Source organism: Anticarsia gemmatalis, chromosome 20 (genome assembly GCF_050436995.1).
Source record: "Anticarsia gemmatalis isolate Benzon Research Colony breed Stoneville strain chromosome 20, ilAntGemm2 primary, whole genome shotgun sequence".
Lineage (NCBI taxonomy): Eukaryota > Metazoa > Arthropoda > Insecta > Lepidoptera > Erebidae > Anticarsia > Anticarsia gemmatalis.
The window spans coordinates 3,583,656-3,605,803 of NC_134764.1; the positions used below are offsets into that span (position 1 = coordinate 3,583,656).

The window sequence follows — 22,148 nt, forward strand, 5'->3', positions numbered from 1 at the left end:
TCTCTTGTATTTTTCACACCCTCATATTGAAATGGTTTTTGTAATGAAAAATGAAGATTCAATACTTTTGTGTTTTATTTTCATGTGAAATGTTTTTCATATCTTTGCTTTTTGCGTTTGTTGTGTTATATTTTCATAATTCTCATCTTTACTCGATGTGAGAAGTACAGCAAGACAGAAGTACGTATAAGATAAGTAGTTATACTCATTGTACTTCACATTCAAAGTCCACCCATCGTGGCAACAAACTGTTGCTCAAACAAAAAAGCGACATCTCTGTCTTTATCACGCGATCGCTTCCTCTAATCAATGGAGCGCGCCGAAAATCCGTGTGCAGCTGAATCGAGACAAGACCTAGCATCGCGTGTACCAAACTGAAATTCTCGAGGTACGTCGCTAAGCCGCTCCTATTTATAAGTTCCAGAGGATTGTTCACATGAAATTCCGACGGTAGTCGCGAGCTACACGCGCTCACGGTCCCGCGCCTCAACTCCCCGAAATATCCAACTTTACTAATTAAAAAGAAAAAATATGATCAGTTGATTCGTCCAGTGCTATTCGGTGTGATCATTTAAGTGCGTAATTCTTTGTGAATAAGAACACATACACACACGGATAATGTAAGACAGTGTCAACGTTTTCTGGTGAAAGCTTAATCTATTTGAAGAGCAGATAGAAATAGGGTTTGCGTAGATAGCTAGGATAGATGATAAAGTTGTGCTGAATTGTTTAGATCAAAAGTATGTCACCGCCTGATAGTGCATGATTACTCTCGAGCCAAAACTTTTGTAAGCTTTGTGATGCTAATAGCAAAATTATGATAAACTGCAACTGTATGATAAGAAATTGTAATAGTACTTACTAGAAACGTATTCTATAAATTACTGAAATATTTGGGATCTTATATTCTTTTTCAACAATATTAATTCCTATTTAACTAAGTTTTGTGTGATGGAGTAACTATGAGGATATTGATGAAATTATCTTGTTTTCTAAAAATACAACGATTCTGATATGTCTTTTCGCATAGTGAATCCAATTAATCGGATCACTATTATTTAACCGACAATTAAAAGCATTCCTTAAAGCCTACGTTTGTATTTTTTATCGTAACAATCGAATTCGATTCGATTCAGAAACATTTGTTGCGTGTTCTTCATTTCGTCGCAAATAGAAAAGTAATACTAAATTTGCTACGGAGAAAGCTTTTGATAAAACTAATCAGACATCAAAACAATTAAAATCTTGCGACATAGAAGGTAATGAATGACGTAAATCTTAGATCGTAATCATCAAAAATGTCATCACTGATCATTATCAGGTGATGTGACAATTTACACGCAACTAACAATGAAATACTAATAAAGTTAATGAACTTAACGTTCATAATATTTGCAGTGTTATTTCCAAAAATATCTTTCAAATCTGTGTTTTTTTTCTAATCGAATTAGGCAGATTATATCTGTTCACTTTTTTTTGTTATTATCTGCATTTTATCCGTGCAGTATTGAACTTTTATCTATAATATTTTACGACACGTGTAAGTTTTCTTCCACTCATTATGTATAGGCATAGACATCTATACTAATATTATAAAGCTGAAGAGTTTGTTTGTTTGTTTGTTTGAACGCGCTAATCTCGGGAACTACTGGTCCGATTTGAAAAATTCTTTCAGTGTTAGATAGCCCATTTATCGAGGAAGGCTATAGGCTATATAGCATCACGCTACGACCAATAGGAGCAGAGTACCAGTGAAAAATGTTACAAAAACGGGGAAAATTATGATTCTCTTATGTGACGCAAGCGAAGTTGCGCGGGTCAGCTAGTATTATTATATGAATCATATATTTATGAAAACTGTGTAGTGTGTACCATGTTTGGTATAAACCCGTTTCGGATGTCACGATTTTAAAGGTGACGAAGAAAAGACGACTTACTTACTAATAAATATAACTGTAGTCTTACAAATGAGTAAAAAAAAATAATGTTATAATTTAATTAAAGCTAAGTTTGTAAATAATTAAGAAAAAAATTATCTTACATGAAGCTTATAGATTTTCAAATCAGAAGCGAAACTTAAAATTTAGATGCTAACTTTGATGTAAGTGCGGTCTTAACAAACAATTTACTTCTTAATTTCTAACAATCAACTGACAAAATATATGTTTAATATTAAAATGATGGGTATTTGCATATCGATTCTCTTAAACGATATGTAACAGCATCCATAACTCGCAATATAATATGAGAATCTTCATGAAAATTGTTCATAAAGTGCTCTCGTAAAGTACGAAATGATACAAGTCACCTCATTCTACAGAATGTCACGTTAATTTATCACTACTAAAAGGTTAGGACTCCATGCCAAAATGTCCGCTAACGTGAAATAAATATTTCAAAATCACGTGTTGAAATAAAAATGTACAACTTAACAGGATTATGAGGGGAAAACACAATTTACTTTTAAATTCAAAGACATTCAACATATAAATGACATGAATTTACAAACAATTCAAATGTGCGAAAGGTTTTATGAATTACTTATGAGTGAACATACTACATATTCCTTTCATATGTCGTTGCATTAAAAAAATAATTGCGACCAAAGTACACAAAACTTTTGTTTATTTTGCTTCTGATAATTTCTTGGCTTTAAAGTAATTTACATAAATTGTATTTTGGAATTATTATTTATTGTAGGTATTTTTTATAGCCATATAACCACTTCATGAAAATTTGACTACAGTTAGTTATTTTTCAGTTTCACTGTTGTTTTACTTTGTGCTCAACTCAAATGTTTACCGGGTGAATATATTTTAAAACGTAAAAAAATAAATAAACAGTTTTAAAAATATTCTTCATTTTGTCTAAAATAGTGATCTAAATAGAAGAATAATGTATATTTTTTTATGTAAGAATAAAATTGTGGTAGAGTGCTGATAGACTTTCGATGTATCTAAATGCACACATTTCCTCATAGGTAAAATTCATTTACATATTTAAAGCTATTTTAACTGAAAGATGACCTATAACAAACTTTCAGCAATAAATTATTAAATGTTTTGAGATAGTTTTTATAAGTATTTATACCAACTGCTAAATCGCGACCACCCATTTATACAAATAACAAAATTCTAAAACTATCTATGACTCATTTAATATGGAATCCTAACAAACGTATGAAATAATAACACAAACTAAATCAACGTTTTAACGTTACCAAATGTTAGATACAAATTCAATAGAGCAGTACGTATGTGTCGAGCGAGATAAAAATATCTATATCGTTGTGAATGGGCGCGTGTTTTGGCTAATTTCTAACAGCTGCTCTTGTGTATAACGTATAATACATTCTGTATGAGAACATGTATTTAAATACATAAACACATAGCTTCTATTGTATGAAATCTTTTTGGGAGTGATACTATTTTAATCTACGTAAGCTTCGAACTTTGGTACAATTTGGTATAAAATATTTTACCTGCATACCATCTTTTGTTTGCATATCATATAAATTTATAATACACAATGATAGTAATTAAATACTGAGTTATAACATTACCTAGCTACTTATTCATTTGATTCATCGGAATCTGCTACATTTCAAAGTATTGGCCTATCTTCGATACATATCAAGGAAGTTTAACAATATAACATTTCATTGAAATTACAATTCATCATTGAGTACATGGATACTAGATGTAATTCACCTTTTCCCAGCGACCTTTGGAAAATACAGTCGTTTACGTAAAGAGATAAAGTACTTAGTACTTCAAAATTTAATAATACAGTATGAGTATTACTCGACAAGTGGCAACACCTACTTATTTGTCAATACTGCAATTAGACGGTTCTAGTTTTACTTCTGATCATGTATTGAATGAGTGCAAGGCTAGGGAAGTACGTAATGCCAGACTAAGTGTCTGCGTAGATAATCGTATACCTATGTACTTGTAGCAAAACTACATTTAAGACTTGTTACTTGATCAAAAACTAGGCTCTTTTGCTGTTGTAAGTTTTTTCATTCATAGCTATATTGTGGTCACAAAGAGTCTTACGGCGATTCATTCCCTTTTTTGTGCTCTCAAATAACCTTATTGCCATACAGCAGCGTCGATAAGCAATATTGTGTACCTAGAGTAGAGAAATCGCTTGAATATTTACTATGATTCAGATACGTCGTGTTAAGTCCTTGAAAATTTCATATTTTATGCAGAGCGTGTGAAAATTATTTTCCTGATTATCTACCAAAATGTTGCATTACGTGGAATCCCTGTAATCTGTATAAACTATTACGTCTTTTACTTCGATATCGGTATCTTAAGTGCGCGCAACACCTGTTGACGTTGATTCATTGATTAAACTACATTTTACCGCAGGGAAACGAAAGCTAATACGATTATCATCAACCACTTCAACACAATCACGATGACAAAATGGCCGATTCATCAGGCCATATCTGAAAGTTTTATTCGAGAATAAGAATACAGAAACAGAAATGTGATTCCCCTTATCAGCAATCGTTACGTCAAATTAAATGACAGATACGCATCTCGATCGATGAGGGGTACTTATGCATATTTGATCTACCAATCTTCCACGTATTGATGTAATAATTTTAAAACGACACGTGTAAATACAATTAAGACGATTAATAACTCAATATCAGTTCCAAAAACCTTTTTCGGGTCGTTATTTACGATTGCGATCAAAATATTTGGTCGCATCAGATATAATAATTAAATATCAATTATACCATACTTAATGTCATCACTTAAGATAATGACTGAAATGAATGGGATCAGTAAGTTATGCGATAAAACTAGTATATTCTAGAAGCTCTTAACATAATATTAGAACCAGACTACACTATAAGTTTTCTAATTATGGTACTTCTTTGCGAAACTTAGGCCATGCCTTGTGCTAATGGCCAGGCTAGTATATTTGCCGCGTGTGGTGGGTTCGAATCCTACCCGGGACAAATCTTTGTGTGATGAGCACGAGTATTTGTTCTGAGCCTGGTTGTCAATTTATCTATATAAGTATGTATTTAGAAGTATATAAGTATGTTTATCAGTTATTTGGTTACCATAGCACAAGCTCTGCTTAGTTTGGAATCAAATGACCGTGTGTGAGTTGTCCAATAATATTTATTTATTTATTTATTTATTTAAGCAATAAAAATACTTGATCAGAAACATGTTAGCTAGAGCATTCACCAGAAAACATTAACTCAACACAAACACAATTTTACAAACACAAGCATTATTAAAACAGATCGATACATTTTCCAAATTATTCTTCAGAGCACCAGAATGCCGATCGGTAACTTGAGCAACACCAGTGCCCCGCGGCGGGAGAGCTTCAGGCCTCCTTGGGTGAAAGAGAAGGATGTGGAAGCACCGCCATCTTGGATGCAGAAGAAATTGAAGCCGGTAGAGGGCGCTGCTAAGGCGGAGGCTAAGTCTGTGGAAGCAGAGCCTGCGCCCGCTCCAGTTCCTGCTAAACCTTTAAAGCGTAAGTTCTTTTCTCTAGAGTAAGCCGTTATTTGAAGTAAATTATATCAAACACTAAAACATAAACGCATTCATTCTTATTTAGTGGTAGTCAGGTCTAAAGATCAAAATGGATGTACCTAGATTTAAATTTGTCTATGGGATCTAGGTAGTCGAGAAGCAGTATTTGTCATAAAAAGTATAGAAAGGAATTTGTAGGGACTAATGAAAATCTTTAGTCAACTAAATCTGCTAGAAAAGGGCCCGTTCGTTCATTAGAATTAGGTATGTAATTACATTTTAAAACGTTTAATGATCTTTTACTTTATGATGGATAATGCATGCTATATTTATTTACTTAAATTGTAATTTCGTGTGGAATACGACTCTACATACTTAGTAGATACATCTCGTGCAAATTCGTTTATGAGACTAGTTATTTTGCATGCCAAATCTAATAGCGAACAACCGTAGCGCTAAACAGTCAGTTGTAAATGAGCCTTGCGAATGAATGTTAGTAGTGCAAAAACTTTTTCTTAAAGCCTAATCATAGTCGACCTTGTTAGTTATTCATTTTACGACCATGATAAGGCTGGTCTAATGCTTGTAGGATACGCAGTTAAAAGCACAACAATGTTTTATAAAACGTTTTACTGCCTCTTTTTTATCTGTTGGAACTAAATGCAAAAACTAATTGAAAAACAGAATAGATTTTTGTAAGTTTCTTAGTGATGGAAATATTTCATGAAACAGTTTTACGTGAATTGGCTGAAATGAGACGACGATTTAAAGATATCGGGAAATCATAAGGTCTGTGTTCGGACTCACTGAGCAATGTTTATCGAATTCTCATTTACGCGCATAAAACAAAAATAAAATTATATTGTTACACTCATTCACAGAGAGAAACATATAGTAGATAGTGTATTATTAGTATGACATTCTAATTTAAAACTGGGACTTGCATATAATTCACTTCGTGGTGACGTTTGCGAGTGAAAAATATCAACGTAGACATTTCTCTACGTATGTACGGAACCCACGCGTTTATGAAGTTATTATATTAGTACTAAAATCGCGCGTGACTTACTAACAACTAATTTTGTTTCATATTCTACGTAATAAAATTTTAATTAAATGTTTATCGTTGGACAATTTGACTAATGTTATGATGGAAATGTCCTTTCCTTTTCCTTTTTAAAAAAGACAACTCCCGCACTAAGAATTGCTCTTGTGTCGCGGGGACTTTTACAAACATACAAACAACGGACACAAAGCACAACCAGACCCGAAGCAATTATTTGTGGATCGCACAAATAATTGCTCCGTGTGGGAATCGAACCCACGACCTCCCGTTGCAGTGGTATCGGCGTGGCGACCTAAACCACTGCGCCACGGAGGCAGTCATGTAAGCTTCGAGTCTGATAAAAGTAACGCTTTTGTAGTCAAATATTATATTTTACTAGCTTTTGCCCACGACTTCGTTCACGTGATTTGATTTCAAGGAGTAAAAAGTAAACTTGTCAATCCAAGTTATAAACTATTCGTATACTATTATTCAATTAATAGTTTTTCCGTGAAAGAGTAATGTACATACACACATCCATCTTCACAAACTCTCGCATTTATAATATTCGATTATTCTATCAATTAAACAGTTAAAGTTCACCAACTAATTAGGGTACCAAACCTTTCGACACCTCAACTTTATATTTGACTAATGATATTCAATGAATTGCAAAGTTTATCTCGCAGATTTAGTGCTAACTTCACATCAAATCGTGAGCCAAAAGCTCAGAATGATAAAAAGCATTCAGTCTGTAGTGCAATATGACGTCATTGTAGTAACACAAACTATACAATAATACCTACTACGTGAGTACGTACAGAATCTTACAAAAGAAAACAGTTACACCTAATTTAGTACATCTTTTGGCTAAGTGCACATCTTTACATCCGTTCCAAGCCTGATAAAAGATCTTTCAAGCATGCAAGGTTTCATCACGATGTATTTTATTATAGTGACTGTTATAATTGTGTGTATATCATTCCTATATTTATATGCCATCAAGGACACCCACAGAAGTCAATGTCAAACACTGCTGACGCCTCGAGTACCGTGGGATGATGTTTGTTGTTACAAAGATCAAACTTCTATTTAAAATCGCCGCACTCATCACCAATCTGCGTGAAATGACGCTTTAAATATACAGCACTATCATTCCTATCCTTTTATTGACGTAGAAGATGGAAATAAATGTTAGTTCTTGAAAGCAAAAAATTAAAAAGAAGCTCCTTAACTTTATTGTGTTTTAAAAAGCACTGACGTGGTCACCATTGGATTTCCACACGTTTTATCAGATTTATTATTGTTATATATTTTACAAATAATTACGGTTTGGTATTAAACTGAAAGTCTTTTTATTACTTTAACAAATGCCATATTATTGTGCATTATTGTACCTATAATAAAAAAAACGTATCATTATGTTTATTCCTACTTGTTTATTGCAAATAACAAAACACTCATTCATGTCATTCTAGAAGTCGGAACATGTACTTCCTAGTTTTTTGGAAGCTCTATATCAGCGCTTTATGTAACGTCACTACCGGGATGTGGGTGGCCGTAGCGTCTGCAAACAAACCTAAAGTATAATTATTTATTTTGTAATTAACAGCCGGCTTATTGACTATATTATGTTAATTCCGATCGGCTTTCCATTAAGAATATTCTGAAATTACATAATTATTTTGGCATTCCCAAACTTCATCTTCAGTAATATTACAAATGTGAAAGTTTATGAGGATATATGAATGTATGATAGTTACTCTTCCACTTTTTTCATGATCTAGATTAACAAATATGATAATCTTTTTTTTTATTCAAGAAGTCGAAGTCGTGGGCAGAAGTAATCTATACATTCGATAACGTCAATCATGCTTCTAAAATTTAAAAAACTGAACAGCCCATGAACAGTTCCGAATATATATTTGGAACTAGCACTAGCTGTCATAGTAATAATGACCTACTTGTGTCAAGAAATCAGTGTAAAAGTAATAACGGTATTTTAAAGAAAGCTTAAGTAGATGGGAAGAACAGCCAAACAATTTTCAGTAAAACGTTTCAATCTTTTGACGGAAATTATATAAAGAAAAACTTTCAGTACTCCAAGTCTAAGCTTTCACACAAATTAAAATTCTATAACTGTTGGTAAAATTTCCAAAAAAATTTACATTTTACTATAAATAAACAAAAATAGCGAATGCGACAAAATTTCCCGAAGAATGGCGTAAAGTAGGATACCATTCGTATTCTGCTTTACGCCATACGTATGTTAGTTAGGTGGTATTACATAAGACGACGATTTTTCGTCTATATAACGATTAACAACAACGCAGGAAATACTTATCAAAATCATCAATCACTTTATAAATGTCAGAAACATGTCTGAAGAGAAAATAAAAAAGCTCTACTTCCGTTACAAGGTTTTTTACTAACGCTACCGCTAGTAATATATCACAGTGCATAATATTTGTGACTGTTTATTTGTAGGTATGTGTTACATATGTGTAAGTATATGGTGACGTCAGCCACCTGGCCGAAACTTTGGCATGAGACACGGGTTCTGAATAATTGACTCTCCGAAACCGTTCACAAGTTTGTTAGTCTGGAGTTCGGGACCGAATGACGTGTGCGTTCGATGAGGACTACGCGTTTCGTACAGTTTATTTCCGAATTTTGTTCGAATATTACTTGTGGATGACTAGTGAAAATTGTGCTCCGAGAGTGATCACTCTAGTGCTATAGTGAAAGCTCACCTAAACCCCGGTAATACACATTTTACGTTCATCTGGGAAAATTTGTATGTTTACATGATCGTGCAATAAAGTCAGTGTGCTATTGAAAATAAAAAGTCTTCAGTATTGGACACAGCCGTTAAATCGGGTATTACGTTTTAATGATGCGAATATTTCCTGCTGCCAAGCTTCTTGAACGTGATTAGATCTATGTCGTCATATAAACAACCGATTAGAAAATTTGAAAATTCATGTCGAAGTAAAATCTGTGCTACTGTGAATGTAAATGCATCGTTTAAATTTTTATATTATTCCATGATATATTTTTCCGCTTTTCCAGAACTGAAAGGTTTTTCCAGGAGAAAAGTAATAGTATTTATTATTTTAAAATGTAGTGGAAACAAAAAAACAAAGCAATTAATCACAAAAGCTGAAATAAAAGTGTAAAGGAAAATGTTGAGCGGTCGTTCTGTGTCGTGACGCGTTGTTTCGGCGTTGTTAAGGAGATATTTCGGGCCGACGCCGACTATCCGCGATATTTTTAGAGAGGACAGACTTTTTACAAAATAAACGGAGATGTTGGGGTTAGCGGCTGATTTATAAGAGATCTTCGTTAATGCGTTATATAAAACCATATGTGACTCTTGTATTTCTTATTTTCTAACATCCCGTGTTACAGCTTTTAGCAGTAGACTTTAGAACGGACAAGATTTTTTACACATATTTTCTTCCGAGACATTTTACACATTAAAACTTTCTTTTTACGTGAATGAATATTTTCGTATATCCAACGCAACGTCTCTAACTATGTAATTAATGGAAAATGGTTTTTTGACTTTACCACAAATACCAGCTGAAAACTCGCTACTAGTTAGCTTTAAATTCCATTTCGTAACAAACATAATGTGTCCTACTTTTTGATAATTTAGCTAAGATTTGATATATGGGGTAATATTTTCCGTATTTGCTTGGCCATCTAATAGGGAATTTGACATGTAATCGCGCTAAAATAGCGAAGGTCAGCCATCTTGGCACACACCATGTTTATTTACGTACGAATGCCATCAAACTGCAGCGTCGGGGCCGCAACACGTGCTGCAATCAATTTCACTGTTTTTACTTCATGTTTAGATTTTATTTGTTGGGTTATTAATTATGAAAGGGCTGTTTATACTGTTTTAAAACCTACGCTCATTTATAAAAGTTTGTTTTAGAGAATGTATAACGATGATCTCAATTTTAAATAACCCTAAATGTAAAGAAATATGATATGTGCTCTATCTGTGTCCTTAATTACTTAGCACATGGCGATTACTTTATTATAACTACTTGCTTCATAAATACGTTTGAATACTCAATTTTCTTTTATTAAATTCCAGCTGTCCTAAAGAAGCAGACGACGATCAAAGAATCAGTAGATAAAAGTGAAAACGGAGTGTCTGCACCTGTAGAAGAAAAGCTCGTCAGACCTTCAGCCGCGAAGCAACCTGATCAAGCCTCCAAGCCAGCTGACGTAAAACCAAGATTTACTAAATCTGCACTAAGAAGTGCCGATAAAACTGCGAAATCCGAAGACAAAGCTTCTAACGATAAAGTACCAGAAAAACCAGCACTAAGAACAGTTAGAACTATAGATGATAAAGCTAAAGAAAAATCTGTTACTATAGTAGATAGGCGACAAGAAAAGAATGGTCCGACAAAGACAAATAGTACCTTAAATAATAAAACCACCGATAAAAATTCTTTACTCAGTAAAGATAAACCTTTATCGAAAATTATCCCTAAGAAAACAATTGAAGCTACACCGGTTGAAAAACCAAAGCTTCATATTCCTGAAGAAGTGGTAATAAAGCCCATTGAAAAAGAAACCAAGCCTGTAGCTAAGGTAGAGATAAAACCTTCAGCAGCTGCAAAGGCTGAACCAAAGCCTGAACCGAAACCTGAACCAAAGCCAATTGTAGTTGAGAAACCTACTGAAAAGTCAACAGAAAAAACAGAAATGGCGACGAAACCACCGATGCCTCTCGACAAGACGCCGTCGAAGGTACGTATAATTCCAACCTCCGTATCTTCACTAACGTAGAATCATCTAATTTGGTTGATCTTTCTTATTAAACCTGACGTTTACTTAAAAGTAAATTTTAACTATCCGTATTATTGTTTGCAGCTCCCACCACGCAAACCGTCCATTCAAAAGCAACCGTCAAAGGATGACGTGCCAGTTAAGAAATGGCGGGACCCCCTGCATGAGCGTGTCAAGGAGAATATAGATAAAACCCTGGCCAATGAAGTGCCTAAGGGTCACACGCTGACTAAAAATGAGAGCTTAAGAAGTGAGTACACATAATATTTCTAAAAAAACGATCGTAAAGTAATTACTGTTAAAAATTCCGATCACAATGTCGACTAGACAGACATTTTAGTTGTCATTAAGACTGACTTAGTTTTATTTTTATTAATAACATTAACCACTACAGTTCTCTAGAATTGTATTTTTAGTTTATTATTGTAAGAGTGTGGGAAAAGCCAGTCACTAAAAGTACAGATTTTTTATAATCTTAATTTAGTCATGATCTTAAAATACTTGTCGCATTCATAAAAAGTAAGTCACTATCATACTATAAGCATCTCGATCAGAAATAGCTTCAAGCCGATGAGTCAATTAACTCTAAATAGATAGACAAAGAGTTTTCTCTTTGCTTAGTTGAGTGTTGTGACATCAACATTGACACACTAGCACTTTCCTGTGCATATAATTAGAGCTCGAACGATTCGATCATCGCTAGGGCAGCCGACATCAATCTAGATCGACGTTGGCACTGTTTCGAGTCCGATAACAATGAGATAATTGTTTATGAGACAAGTTTTCTTAAGATATCAACTTATGTTCTATTTTTTAAAAACTACGAGTATCAGTTTTAACTTTATCTTCTTTCTTTGGATTTACAAAGCACCCAATGCAGAGTACTATTCTTTACCATTTTACATTAACTACTATCTTTTCATAAATTAAGAATTAGCTGTCATTAAATTATCGTGTGCAACAACACGTAAATAAAATCGATGCATCATGGAGATATGATATATTACCTTCAACCATAGTTAGATAATAATAATAACCTCTCATTAGCAAGCTACAAGGCTTCCTAGAAATCGAAAATATATCAAAACAATAACATCTTCAGATTATATTTTTATCGTTTCGTTAAATCACAAGGATGAATCTATTTTCATCGTAAACATTTCAAAACAAACCCAACAAACTTTCAATGACAGTTTTAAGTCATTTAGCTTTGTTTTTATCATGTAGCCATTGATATTTTTTAATAATTGAATAATCTTGAAGCATTTTTAGAAGAATACTTTACGATAACTACTTAGAACGCTCATATTCTACAAATTCCAAGTAATACTAGAATCAGAAAAATCTGTCACAGAACAATTTCAAACTGCCTATTTATTTGTCCTGCTCAAGTGGTGCTCACGTCGTTACCTTTGATCTCTTGTATGCCAGACTAGTTTGTGGTCTAAATGCGATCCAAAATAGTATCGGGCAGTTCCGCGTGCGTCGCGTGCGCAGATCAGGTGTAAATGCACCCATACTTTAGTTAACATGCAAACTTACTGCGCTCCCAGTCTATTCCGACCTAATCGTTTAAATTCTTGAAGAAAATTCTTTACTCTCCAATTGCAGTAAAATTGTGGACGTTTTGCAACTCGTGTATTTATTGAGTGATTATTATTTGTTTGATAAGTGGTGATTAGTGAAAATGGCTGAGTCAGAAACGGATGAAAGTCAGGGGAAATTATTTAAAGGTATCTTTTTTTCATTATATCAGATTGATTATAAATTAATTATGTAAGTGCCATTTCTGCCTTGTAAGTTTGTGTTGTAGATACCTAGTGATGAAATAGCTTGTGGTAGGTACTGGATTTGGTTTAGAAGCTGGCATATTTTACGTTTAGTAACTTTTAAGAGCATATTTGTCCTGTACATTTATAAACACCTGCCTATGAAACAAAGGTACATGATTACTATGGAATTTGCTTTTACGTTGACCTTTGACAATCCTTAAGGCCTTTTCTTATTGTGGTAACGAATCCACTGTTACGTTTATTTTACGTTTTGAATCGTCAGTACTATACTTATTAAAACATGCTGTTTACTGCACCAGCATTTACATTCGTTTCAAAGAATACTGCACAGATTTTGATAATTCCTCAAATACAGTACGAAGATTAGAGTAATGAAACTGTTTTTTCATCCATACCGTACTTTTTTATTGAAACTTTGCTACTTTTAACTCTTTAACTCGTGACTTCAGGCCTCTTGAAGCCGACGCCGCCGCCGATGCCGCCGCCCTTGCCGCCAAAGATGCCCCCACCCCCTGACTTCAAGAAGGCACCGGTAGACCCCACGAAACTCAAGAAGATAGAGTCTCTTCGCAGTAGGCCCAGGAAACGACCTGATTGGAGCGACATGATGAAGGAAGTGGAACAAGGAAAGAAATTGAAACACGTTGTGTGTAACGACAGGTAAATAGAATATGTTTAACATAAGGTTGAAAAGCTATGTTAAGAGTACCATTTTTATGTATATTAATCTATATGTAAACCCACTTGCAACACAAATTCTTAAAACTTATCGAAAGATTGATAGGGTTACAATCAATCTATTTCGTGTCTTGAGAGCTTACTGATTCTTATCTACGTTACGCAGAAAAGGAACATTTAAGGAGCATAATTTAAGGGTATATTCCCGGTGTCCACCCCCTGCTTGTCCACCCCGGGTGGACAGAGACACAAATCTTTTAAAAAGTTCTCGGTGTCCACCCCTGGGGGACAGTGAGAATTAATTTTAAATTATTCCCGCTGGCCACCCCGGGTGGACAAAGACACGAGTTTCATATTACTACTCTCGATGTTCACCGCCGGTGGACAAAGCCACTGCTTAAATAAACATTCTTGGGTGTAAATAATTATAAAAAAATTAATTAAGTAGGTATACAGTTTAATCATATTATCAACATCTCTAAATAGAAGTAGGTACACTATCTATTGTGTGTTTTCCCATATAATGTTGATTGACCCTAAGTTGCGGCACTTATTAAACCAAGGTATAAGTTATAACAATAAACGTAAAAAAAAATATTTTAAGTGATCATTTTATTCACGATATGCGAATGGGACTTGTCAATGGGGACTTCAATATTGATTTATTTCTAGAAAGGATGAGGATGTAAAGATTTTTCTGTGACTTTGATTAATACCTATTGTGATAATTATTTGTGTAGATTGCAAAAGTAAAAGATGTTGATAATATGATTAAACTATATACCTACTTAATTAATTTTGATATAATTATTTACACCCAAGAATGTTTATTTAAGCAGTGGCTTTGTCCACCGGCGGTGAACATCGAGAGTAGTAATATGAAACTCGTATCTTTGTCCACCCGGGGTGGCCAGCGGGAATAATTTAAAATTAATTCTCACTGTCCCCCAGGGGTGGACACCGAGAAATTTTTAAAAGATTTGTGTCTCTGTCCACCCGGGGTGGACAAGCAGGGGGTGGACACCGGGAATATACCAATTTAAGTAGGAGCATAGATTTTAGTGATTATCTTTAATTTAATTGAAATATTTTATGAAGAAAAAACACATTGTATTATTATGTTCCATGTTGCTGGTGTGCTATAAATGAATGGTGCACCGGCGAAACACCGAATTCTATGGAGTTCTATAACTGTATGTTAACTACAGATAATATCTTATATCGTTTTGTGGTTTTAATGTGTGCCTAATGCACACTTACATCCCCAGGAACGAAATCCCGAAGGATATGACATAACATGTTTCGTAATTTAGAAAATATAATGTGTGCATTAATAAAGTATAGACAATCCTATAATTAAATTGTGTGATTGTTCACTATTATTATGTTTGATTAAAATGGCTAATACACTCTATATTAGCATGTCCGATAGAATAAACATGAAAGCAAGTTAAAATAAACCTGAAAATAATAGTTTGGAAGAACTAACACTCCTACATAAACACATCACCTTTATGAAAAAGTCAATAATAGGGAACGATATTAATTTGTTTATCTTCGAATTTCAGATCAAGCCCAATCATAACCAGATCAGCAGTAGTGAAGAACAAAGAAAAAGACCAGTTCATATTCGAGTCAGAGAAGCCGAATTCGCACAACGAACTGCTTAAAGAGATCTCAAAGGGTATCAAACTCAAGAAGACCAAGACCAATGACAGGAGTAAACCTAATTTGGAAGGTTTGAGGAAATTCAGGAGACAAATGACGATCGAGGAACAAGTACAAAAGTCCATGTCTCAGGCGAATATCGCCGCTTCGCCTTCTGGAGTGAAATTGAATTTGACTCAGGAGGCAAGTAGCACACATGTATGTACACTACACAATATTTAGCTTGAGAGTGTGTTCACTTTCATTGGAAATATCAGGAACTGATACCCACTGAAAGTTTTTGAGGTAACATTTTGTGGTTTTCGCAAATAATACAATTTTTTTCAACATTTAGAACTGCTACTTTCAAGCTTTTATCATTTACGTCTCCATTATACATATGGAAAACAAAACATTATACCATTTTTATAAATATTCAATAATACACACACAACACCTATCATGATGTGAAACATCTACTTAAAGTAAGAAATCATTTGATTACCTTAAAATCTTATCAAGTTTACATTAAAATAAATATTTAAAACTTAACTTGTACTTACATATTACGTATTTTTTTTAAATATTTTTACCAATATTGACTAAGATTTTAAGGTTTGTAGTGACTAATTAATGTTTTTAGTGGTTTTCTAGTATAACATTTTAAGTATTTCTTGTTTAAGCTTATATTCTGCTGCTGCTTATGAGGATTTGAACAACAACTTTAGGCCAAATTGATTGTCGTTTTTTCATGTATCCAGCACTGGTATAAAAACTGTGTTGCAGTTTAGGTGTTTCCTTAGATACAACGATTTAGTTATTATAGTACATTGGTCAAAAAAATATGATTGTATTCTAGATACGTTTTAATGAGCTTGGATTCTGACATTGTGCCCTTTCTAAATGTTTACAACAAAATGTTCCAGATACCTCCCGCTCCAGAAGAAGATGAAATCGACGAAATGGACGACATTGACAAAGTCAGAGATGACCTTCAGTCCACCAAACAGTTGCTGGCTATTGAACTCAGGTACGTAAATATACACGAATCGAATGTAAACAACAATGCAGATTCCTATCTGAATCAGAATAATCGGTCAACGGTCAAATGACCTTACCGATTAATCTTAATTTTAAAAACAATTTATCTTAACTTTTTATTTATTTAACAGAAATAAAGAAGCTCAAGAAAGAGAAAACAAACGTCTCCTCACAAGGATAGCGAACTTGGAAGCAGAGTTAGCGAGAGAAAGAGCTTTTATCAAACAGGAACAGCACAAGACTGTCATATCCGTTACAGATGCTTACGATGAAAGATTAGTTAATAATCTAAAGATGGAAGTTGAAAAGACGAAAGAAAATGCCGACAATTTGGAGAAACAGTATCTACAAGCCGCAGAAGACAGAGACACAGCATTGACAGAGTTAGAAGAAGTTAAGAGAAGGAACGCAGAATTGGAAAAGAAACTTGAACAAGCCATGGCGGTAATCAATTTTATTTTTTATAAAGCTTTAGTACGGAACTAAATTTATCAATGAACTATGACAACTTATTCATAAAATCAACTTTAAAGCAAAACGTTTACTTTAGAATTGACTTTATCAATAAGCCAAATTTCACAAAAAGCTCTTGCAGACTTGACTTGCTTACTGCTACTTAAATAATTGCTTGACTAACAATTTTGCAGAACAATATGGAAGACCTTTATTTGTCTGAAGAGCCTTTATCGTTTTACCAAAAACGACAGCTCGATTTCGAGAAACAATGCAGGTTGTTGAATATTGAACTAAACTCGCCTGAGGCTGAAGAATTGAGGAAAAAGACGCTCGAATCTAATAATAATCTCGCTAAAAGTAACGCTTATACTAACCTTGCTTATGATGAGGTATGGATCTGCTATTATTTTATACATCTATGTACCTGATGTACCTGAAATGCATTCCTAAACACAATTACTGGAATTCCTATACCTAATTTTGATCCCGTACCATGAAGTGTTTAGTGACTAACATTATGCCGAAACTGTAATTAGTTGCACAAAACTGAATCCCTGTCAATGTCATCATAGTGTGAAATAAAATTGTAACCCAGAAGCATGGAATACCTACTCACATTCTACTACTTCACAATTTAACGTAAGTCGTATAATCCTTTGTAACCTAATTGATAAATTTAATTACTATTTTGTGTTTTAAAATGTCTTTCAGCAACAAATAAATCTTATGTTGGCCCGCTTAACACGATTTTACGTATATTTCAGGGTATCATGCCGACCAGCATGGGCTCACGCCGTTCAAGCCACGCTATCAAGCAACTTTCTGTCACCAAGGATGACAGCTTTGAAGAAGAGGAAGAATCTGAAGAGGAAGAGGTACGTACTCAGTTGCTTATTTTGATTTAAAACCTTCATATCAAAAACAAAAAAAAATCTTCAGTGTACAATTTATAAAATAAGATTGTTATTTACGTAGACTTGCTCATGATAATAAACTTGAAAGCGCGTTACTAAAACGCGCGTTCAACGTTAACGCGTGTTTACAACTACAAACATTTTACACGTGCGCGGCCTGAATAAAATGTTTATCAGTGTAAACGCGCGTTCAATGCTTGTCATATAAACGGGCTTATTTTAAAACATTTCCTTCATTTATAATTACAAATGCAACTAATATGCAAAGATATTCCAGTCTGCAGTGACTAATGATACTTAAACGATCTATACCATAACCATTTAACTTTTAAACTTCAGGAGGAAAGCGAAGAGAAGAAACAGAAGCGATTGGAGAAAGAAGTCCGCAACATGAGGAACAAGATCCGGTACTTGAAGGAGAAACAAGACCACATGAAGAGAGAGCGTATGGGCTTCAAGATGTCGCTCAAGAACCAACAAGCCGCTCTTAAGTCAGTCGCACTCCTCACTATCATCTACACCATTAAAAAATCCTATGACTTTCGACACGTCTTCGTTAATCTGTTTCATTGATATTTACTTTTTGCATGAATATGTATCTTTTTTCATATTTATTGACTTGAATCTTATACTTTGAGAATATTAGTTACTGAATAAGTAACATAATTAACGCAAGTTTTTCGAGGTACATTAAGCGGTAGTTTATCTTTTCAATAGCGTTTTAACTTACATAAAAAACGCTATTAAATAGATAAACTACCGCTAAATGTACCTACTCAGAGACCGAGGGTAAGGGAATTTAGAAAAAATATTATTCACTGCGATTACGTTAGTTTTAAGATTCATTTTTCACGAAATATAATGCTTGCATGTTTAATTAATTTTCTTTTCATGACCAATGAACTGAATAGTAATCTTCATTACCCTACTTCACTACCCTACTATAATACCGACTGAATGTAAGTGATCGTGTATAAGCATTAATGCTAGCAATCACTATTTTCAGCCTATTTAATATAGCTATAGAAGATATATGAATAGCTGGTTTATTCACAGTTAAGAAACCTTTTCTAACATTATAACATGATTCAAAAGCTAATTTACCTACACAGGGACGAGAAACGAAAATACAAGGAGTTGAAACGTGAGGTAGACAAGATGGCTGCGATGATGAAGGAAGTCGGCTCAGATGATGAAGATGACGAAGACGAGGAGGAGGAGGAGTCTGAGGACGAGAAGAAGTCAGAGTCAGAGGAGGAGGAATCCGAGACTGAGACTGAACAGGACACTGAGAGTGAGACCGAAAGCGAAAGCGAACCTGAGGTGAGATATTACGAGAATCTGTTAGATCTATTTATTCTACTAGATTTAACTATAATTTAGCAAATATAGAGGAGTCTTCTATTCGTATCGCTCTATAGTTCTGCTGACGTATAGTCCTACTCGTTGGGCAGACGTCATACTTTTTTAACTTCTACGTAACTCATTCAATTAATAAAGATAAGCTTTTTAGAAGTTATAAAAGTACAAAAAAACGTTGCCTTAGACCTATTTATAGCCTAGTCCTGCAACAATCACTTATAAGCTAAAACTCTTTGCATAAATAACCCTACTTAAATGTATTGAAGGTATCTACAGTAACTCTTTAGGTAGCTTAAATAATTGTTGTTAGATCATAAGACCCCATAGATAACCAAAATAAATAAACTCACAAAATAACTCTTCTTTCAGGATGCACCTCTACCTAACAAGAAGGAGAACCTCACGAAGCGAATGAAGCGCCACGAGACGAGGGTCCACGCGTTAAAGAAGGGCAACGCGCTCCTAATGGCAAACGTGGACCGGCTCAAAGACGACGTTCTCAAACAACGAGAGGAGTCTTCAAGCCTTCAGAAAGAACTTGACTCACTCATTGATGACCTTGAGTGATGAACACACAAACGCTTTAGACGCTAGTTTTCTAACATTATTTTTAATGCCTCATAGAAAATATACTGCGATAAAATTTTCCAACTCTCATCCCGAAAAACCTATTACGCATTGACGACTAGCCATTGAGCGACTGGAGATTCACAGTTTTTGTGAGTTTCTCTGTGAATCGCCAAATAAGTAAATCATAGATAATCGTTTAGTAAAGATAGTCGAAAATGCGTAATGGCTCTTAGAACATGACATTAATCATAACAATTGAATACCTACGTCGTAAAATTCCACATCGAGGCCTTACTGCAGGCTCTTACTGCATGATGAAAATGCTATCCTGAATTTATTGTACTTAATTACGACCGTATAAATTTGATAAAATTTGTCATAAGGCTATTAATAAATTAAATATCGATATAAGCGCAATTTCGAATTAACTTTCTCTAATTGATTTATACAATTTGTAATTCAAGTATAATGCTTATCGATACTCTTGTACACTAAAGACAAAAAGTTTCGATGCCAAGTTGTTAAAGATCGTATCCTACATTTTCAGACTCAAAATTAGCATTCATTAGATAGTTCAATGATTAGACTTTTTATAATAATATTTATGTAGATAGTCGAACTTTTTTAAAGTAGGTGATACTATTCGCCTTATTTTTCGCAAAAGAAATAACAACGCTTAGAATATTCCTATAAGACATGAGACAGAAAATACAAAATTCTTCTTTGTATTATTTATTTGCCAAAACACCGTTTCAAACATCCGCAATTTTCGTTTCCTGTTAATTCCCTAATTTAAATATTTCTTATCTTAACGTAACTGTAATCTGCCATTTTCATAAAGTAATATTTTTATTTTTCATTAATTTTTGCTATCATGTGATTTGTATATAATATTTTTAAGTTAATAATTATTTATAAAGTATACTATTGTATTACCAAAACGGCACAATAAACTTTTACACAATAATCTTTATAAATGTCTTTTATTTTTTTAACCTCAATTTAATAACTAAAATATTAGGTAGCACCACCACCGCAGGAAAGATAAAAAAATAAAATGGCGAAGAAAAAGATCACTACTAAATGAGGTCATCCTTAGATGGAGTATGATCTAATTCATTAGAAATAGAATTATTTAATGAAATACTTGGCAACTGTTCAATTATATCGCTCATTATCAAATGAGGGCTTCAATATGCATTGAGTTTACACCTTACCTACGTTAATATTTTACATTGGGTAGGTACCTTAACTCTACGACCGCCAACTAGGTACTTACTTACTACTAACCTTTGATACTATGAATTCCAATCATCAGAAATGTTACTCGTGAAGTAATGTTTATTATTAACATTTTTCTCCTTCTAATAATAAAAAAAAAATTAAAACAATATTTTAATGCTCTAATAATTTTAATATTTTACGTTTCCCGCCACAAAATGAAAAATTGGCAGTTCGCCACAGACTATAAACAGATACAAACGATACTGCATAGGTAGGTACTTAATTTAATAAATTAAATACCGGGTGCAACTTCATAATTTATTTTCTAATGCTTAAAGTACAAAACTTATAAAACTAAATATTTACATTAAATTATTAAAATTAAAACTATATATACACATTGACGAAAAAGAAACAAATATATATAAAAAAAAAAAAACATTAAGAATATAAAAGAAAGGAAGCGCGCTACGCGTCGTAGTACTCCTCCACATCGCTGTCTATCGGGAACGTTCCCAGAATGCTGGCAGCATTGCCACGTTGTATGGCAATGCTTAACCTTTGTCCCAAGAAAATGCCAGCATTCTGGTCACGGGAACTGTCGACGAGGCGTTTGGCGATGTCTTTGTAAAGTAAGTGGGCGCTCGGGCCCCATGGTCCCAGCGTCTCGACCCCAAACGGCTCAAACACATAATCACCAACAAGACTTCTGTATTTGCGCCGCTTGAGGTCTTCGGCAGCCGCAGCAGCAGCTCCAGAAGCAACGGCCGTCCTTGGAAGATGAGACGGCGCAAGGGTGTCGACGCAAGTTGCATCCCACACCAAAGGCCGTCCCATCCTCCAAGGCATCAACGACATACCGTCCGGCCTCTTCCCGTCATCGCGCGCCAGCCCATTGGGTTCCAAAATGGCTGGCATTCCAGCGGCGGCAAGAGACCGGCGAATGATGTCGTTGAGGTGTGCGTGTCGGGGTATACGACCAGAGCTCCTACTGCAGGAAAGACCATGGTGCCCAAGACGGTCGACAGCTTCTCCACAGAGACAGCGATGCGGAGAAACGCAAGGAGCACCCAAACGGAGGCAAGTG

General features: G+C 34.3%; 1 protein-coding gene across 3 annotated transcripts; it reads left to right on the top strand.

Annotated features, from left to right (window-relative positions):
• Window positions 1-455: 455 nt before the first annotated feature.
• Window positions 456-20,803, top strand: LOC142981487 (uncharacterized). Of its 3 annotated transcripts, none has more exons than XM_076127435.1 (12): window positions 456-575; window positions 5,307-5,517; window positions 10,673-11,337; window positions 11,461-11,626; window positions 13,619-13,829; window positions 15,416-15,713; window positions 16,421-16,524; window positions 16,667-16,979; window positions 17,756-17,866; window positions 18,245-18,396; window positions 19,018-19,228; window positions 19,637-20,803. In XM_076127435.1, exons 2-12 carry the CDS (start codon window positions 5,316-5,318, stop codon window positions 19,832-19,834), a joined length of 2,631 nt encoding a protein of 876 aa, XP_075983550.1. In that variant the 5' UTR covers window positions 456-575; window positions 5,307-5,315; the 3' UTR covers window positions 19,835-20,803. The 3 variants fall into 3 exon arrangements, with proteins under 3 accessions (XP_075983550.1, XP_075983552.1, XP_075983551.1); XM_076127437.1 differs by having other exon boundaries at window positions 15,416-15,698; XM_076127436.1 differs by having other exon boundaries at window positions 464-620.
• Window positions 20,804-22,148: the final 1,345 nt, after the last annotated feature.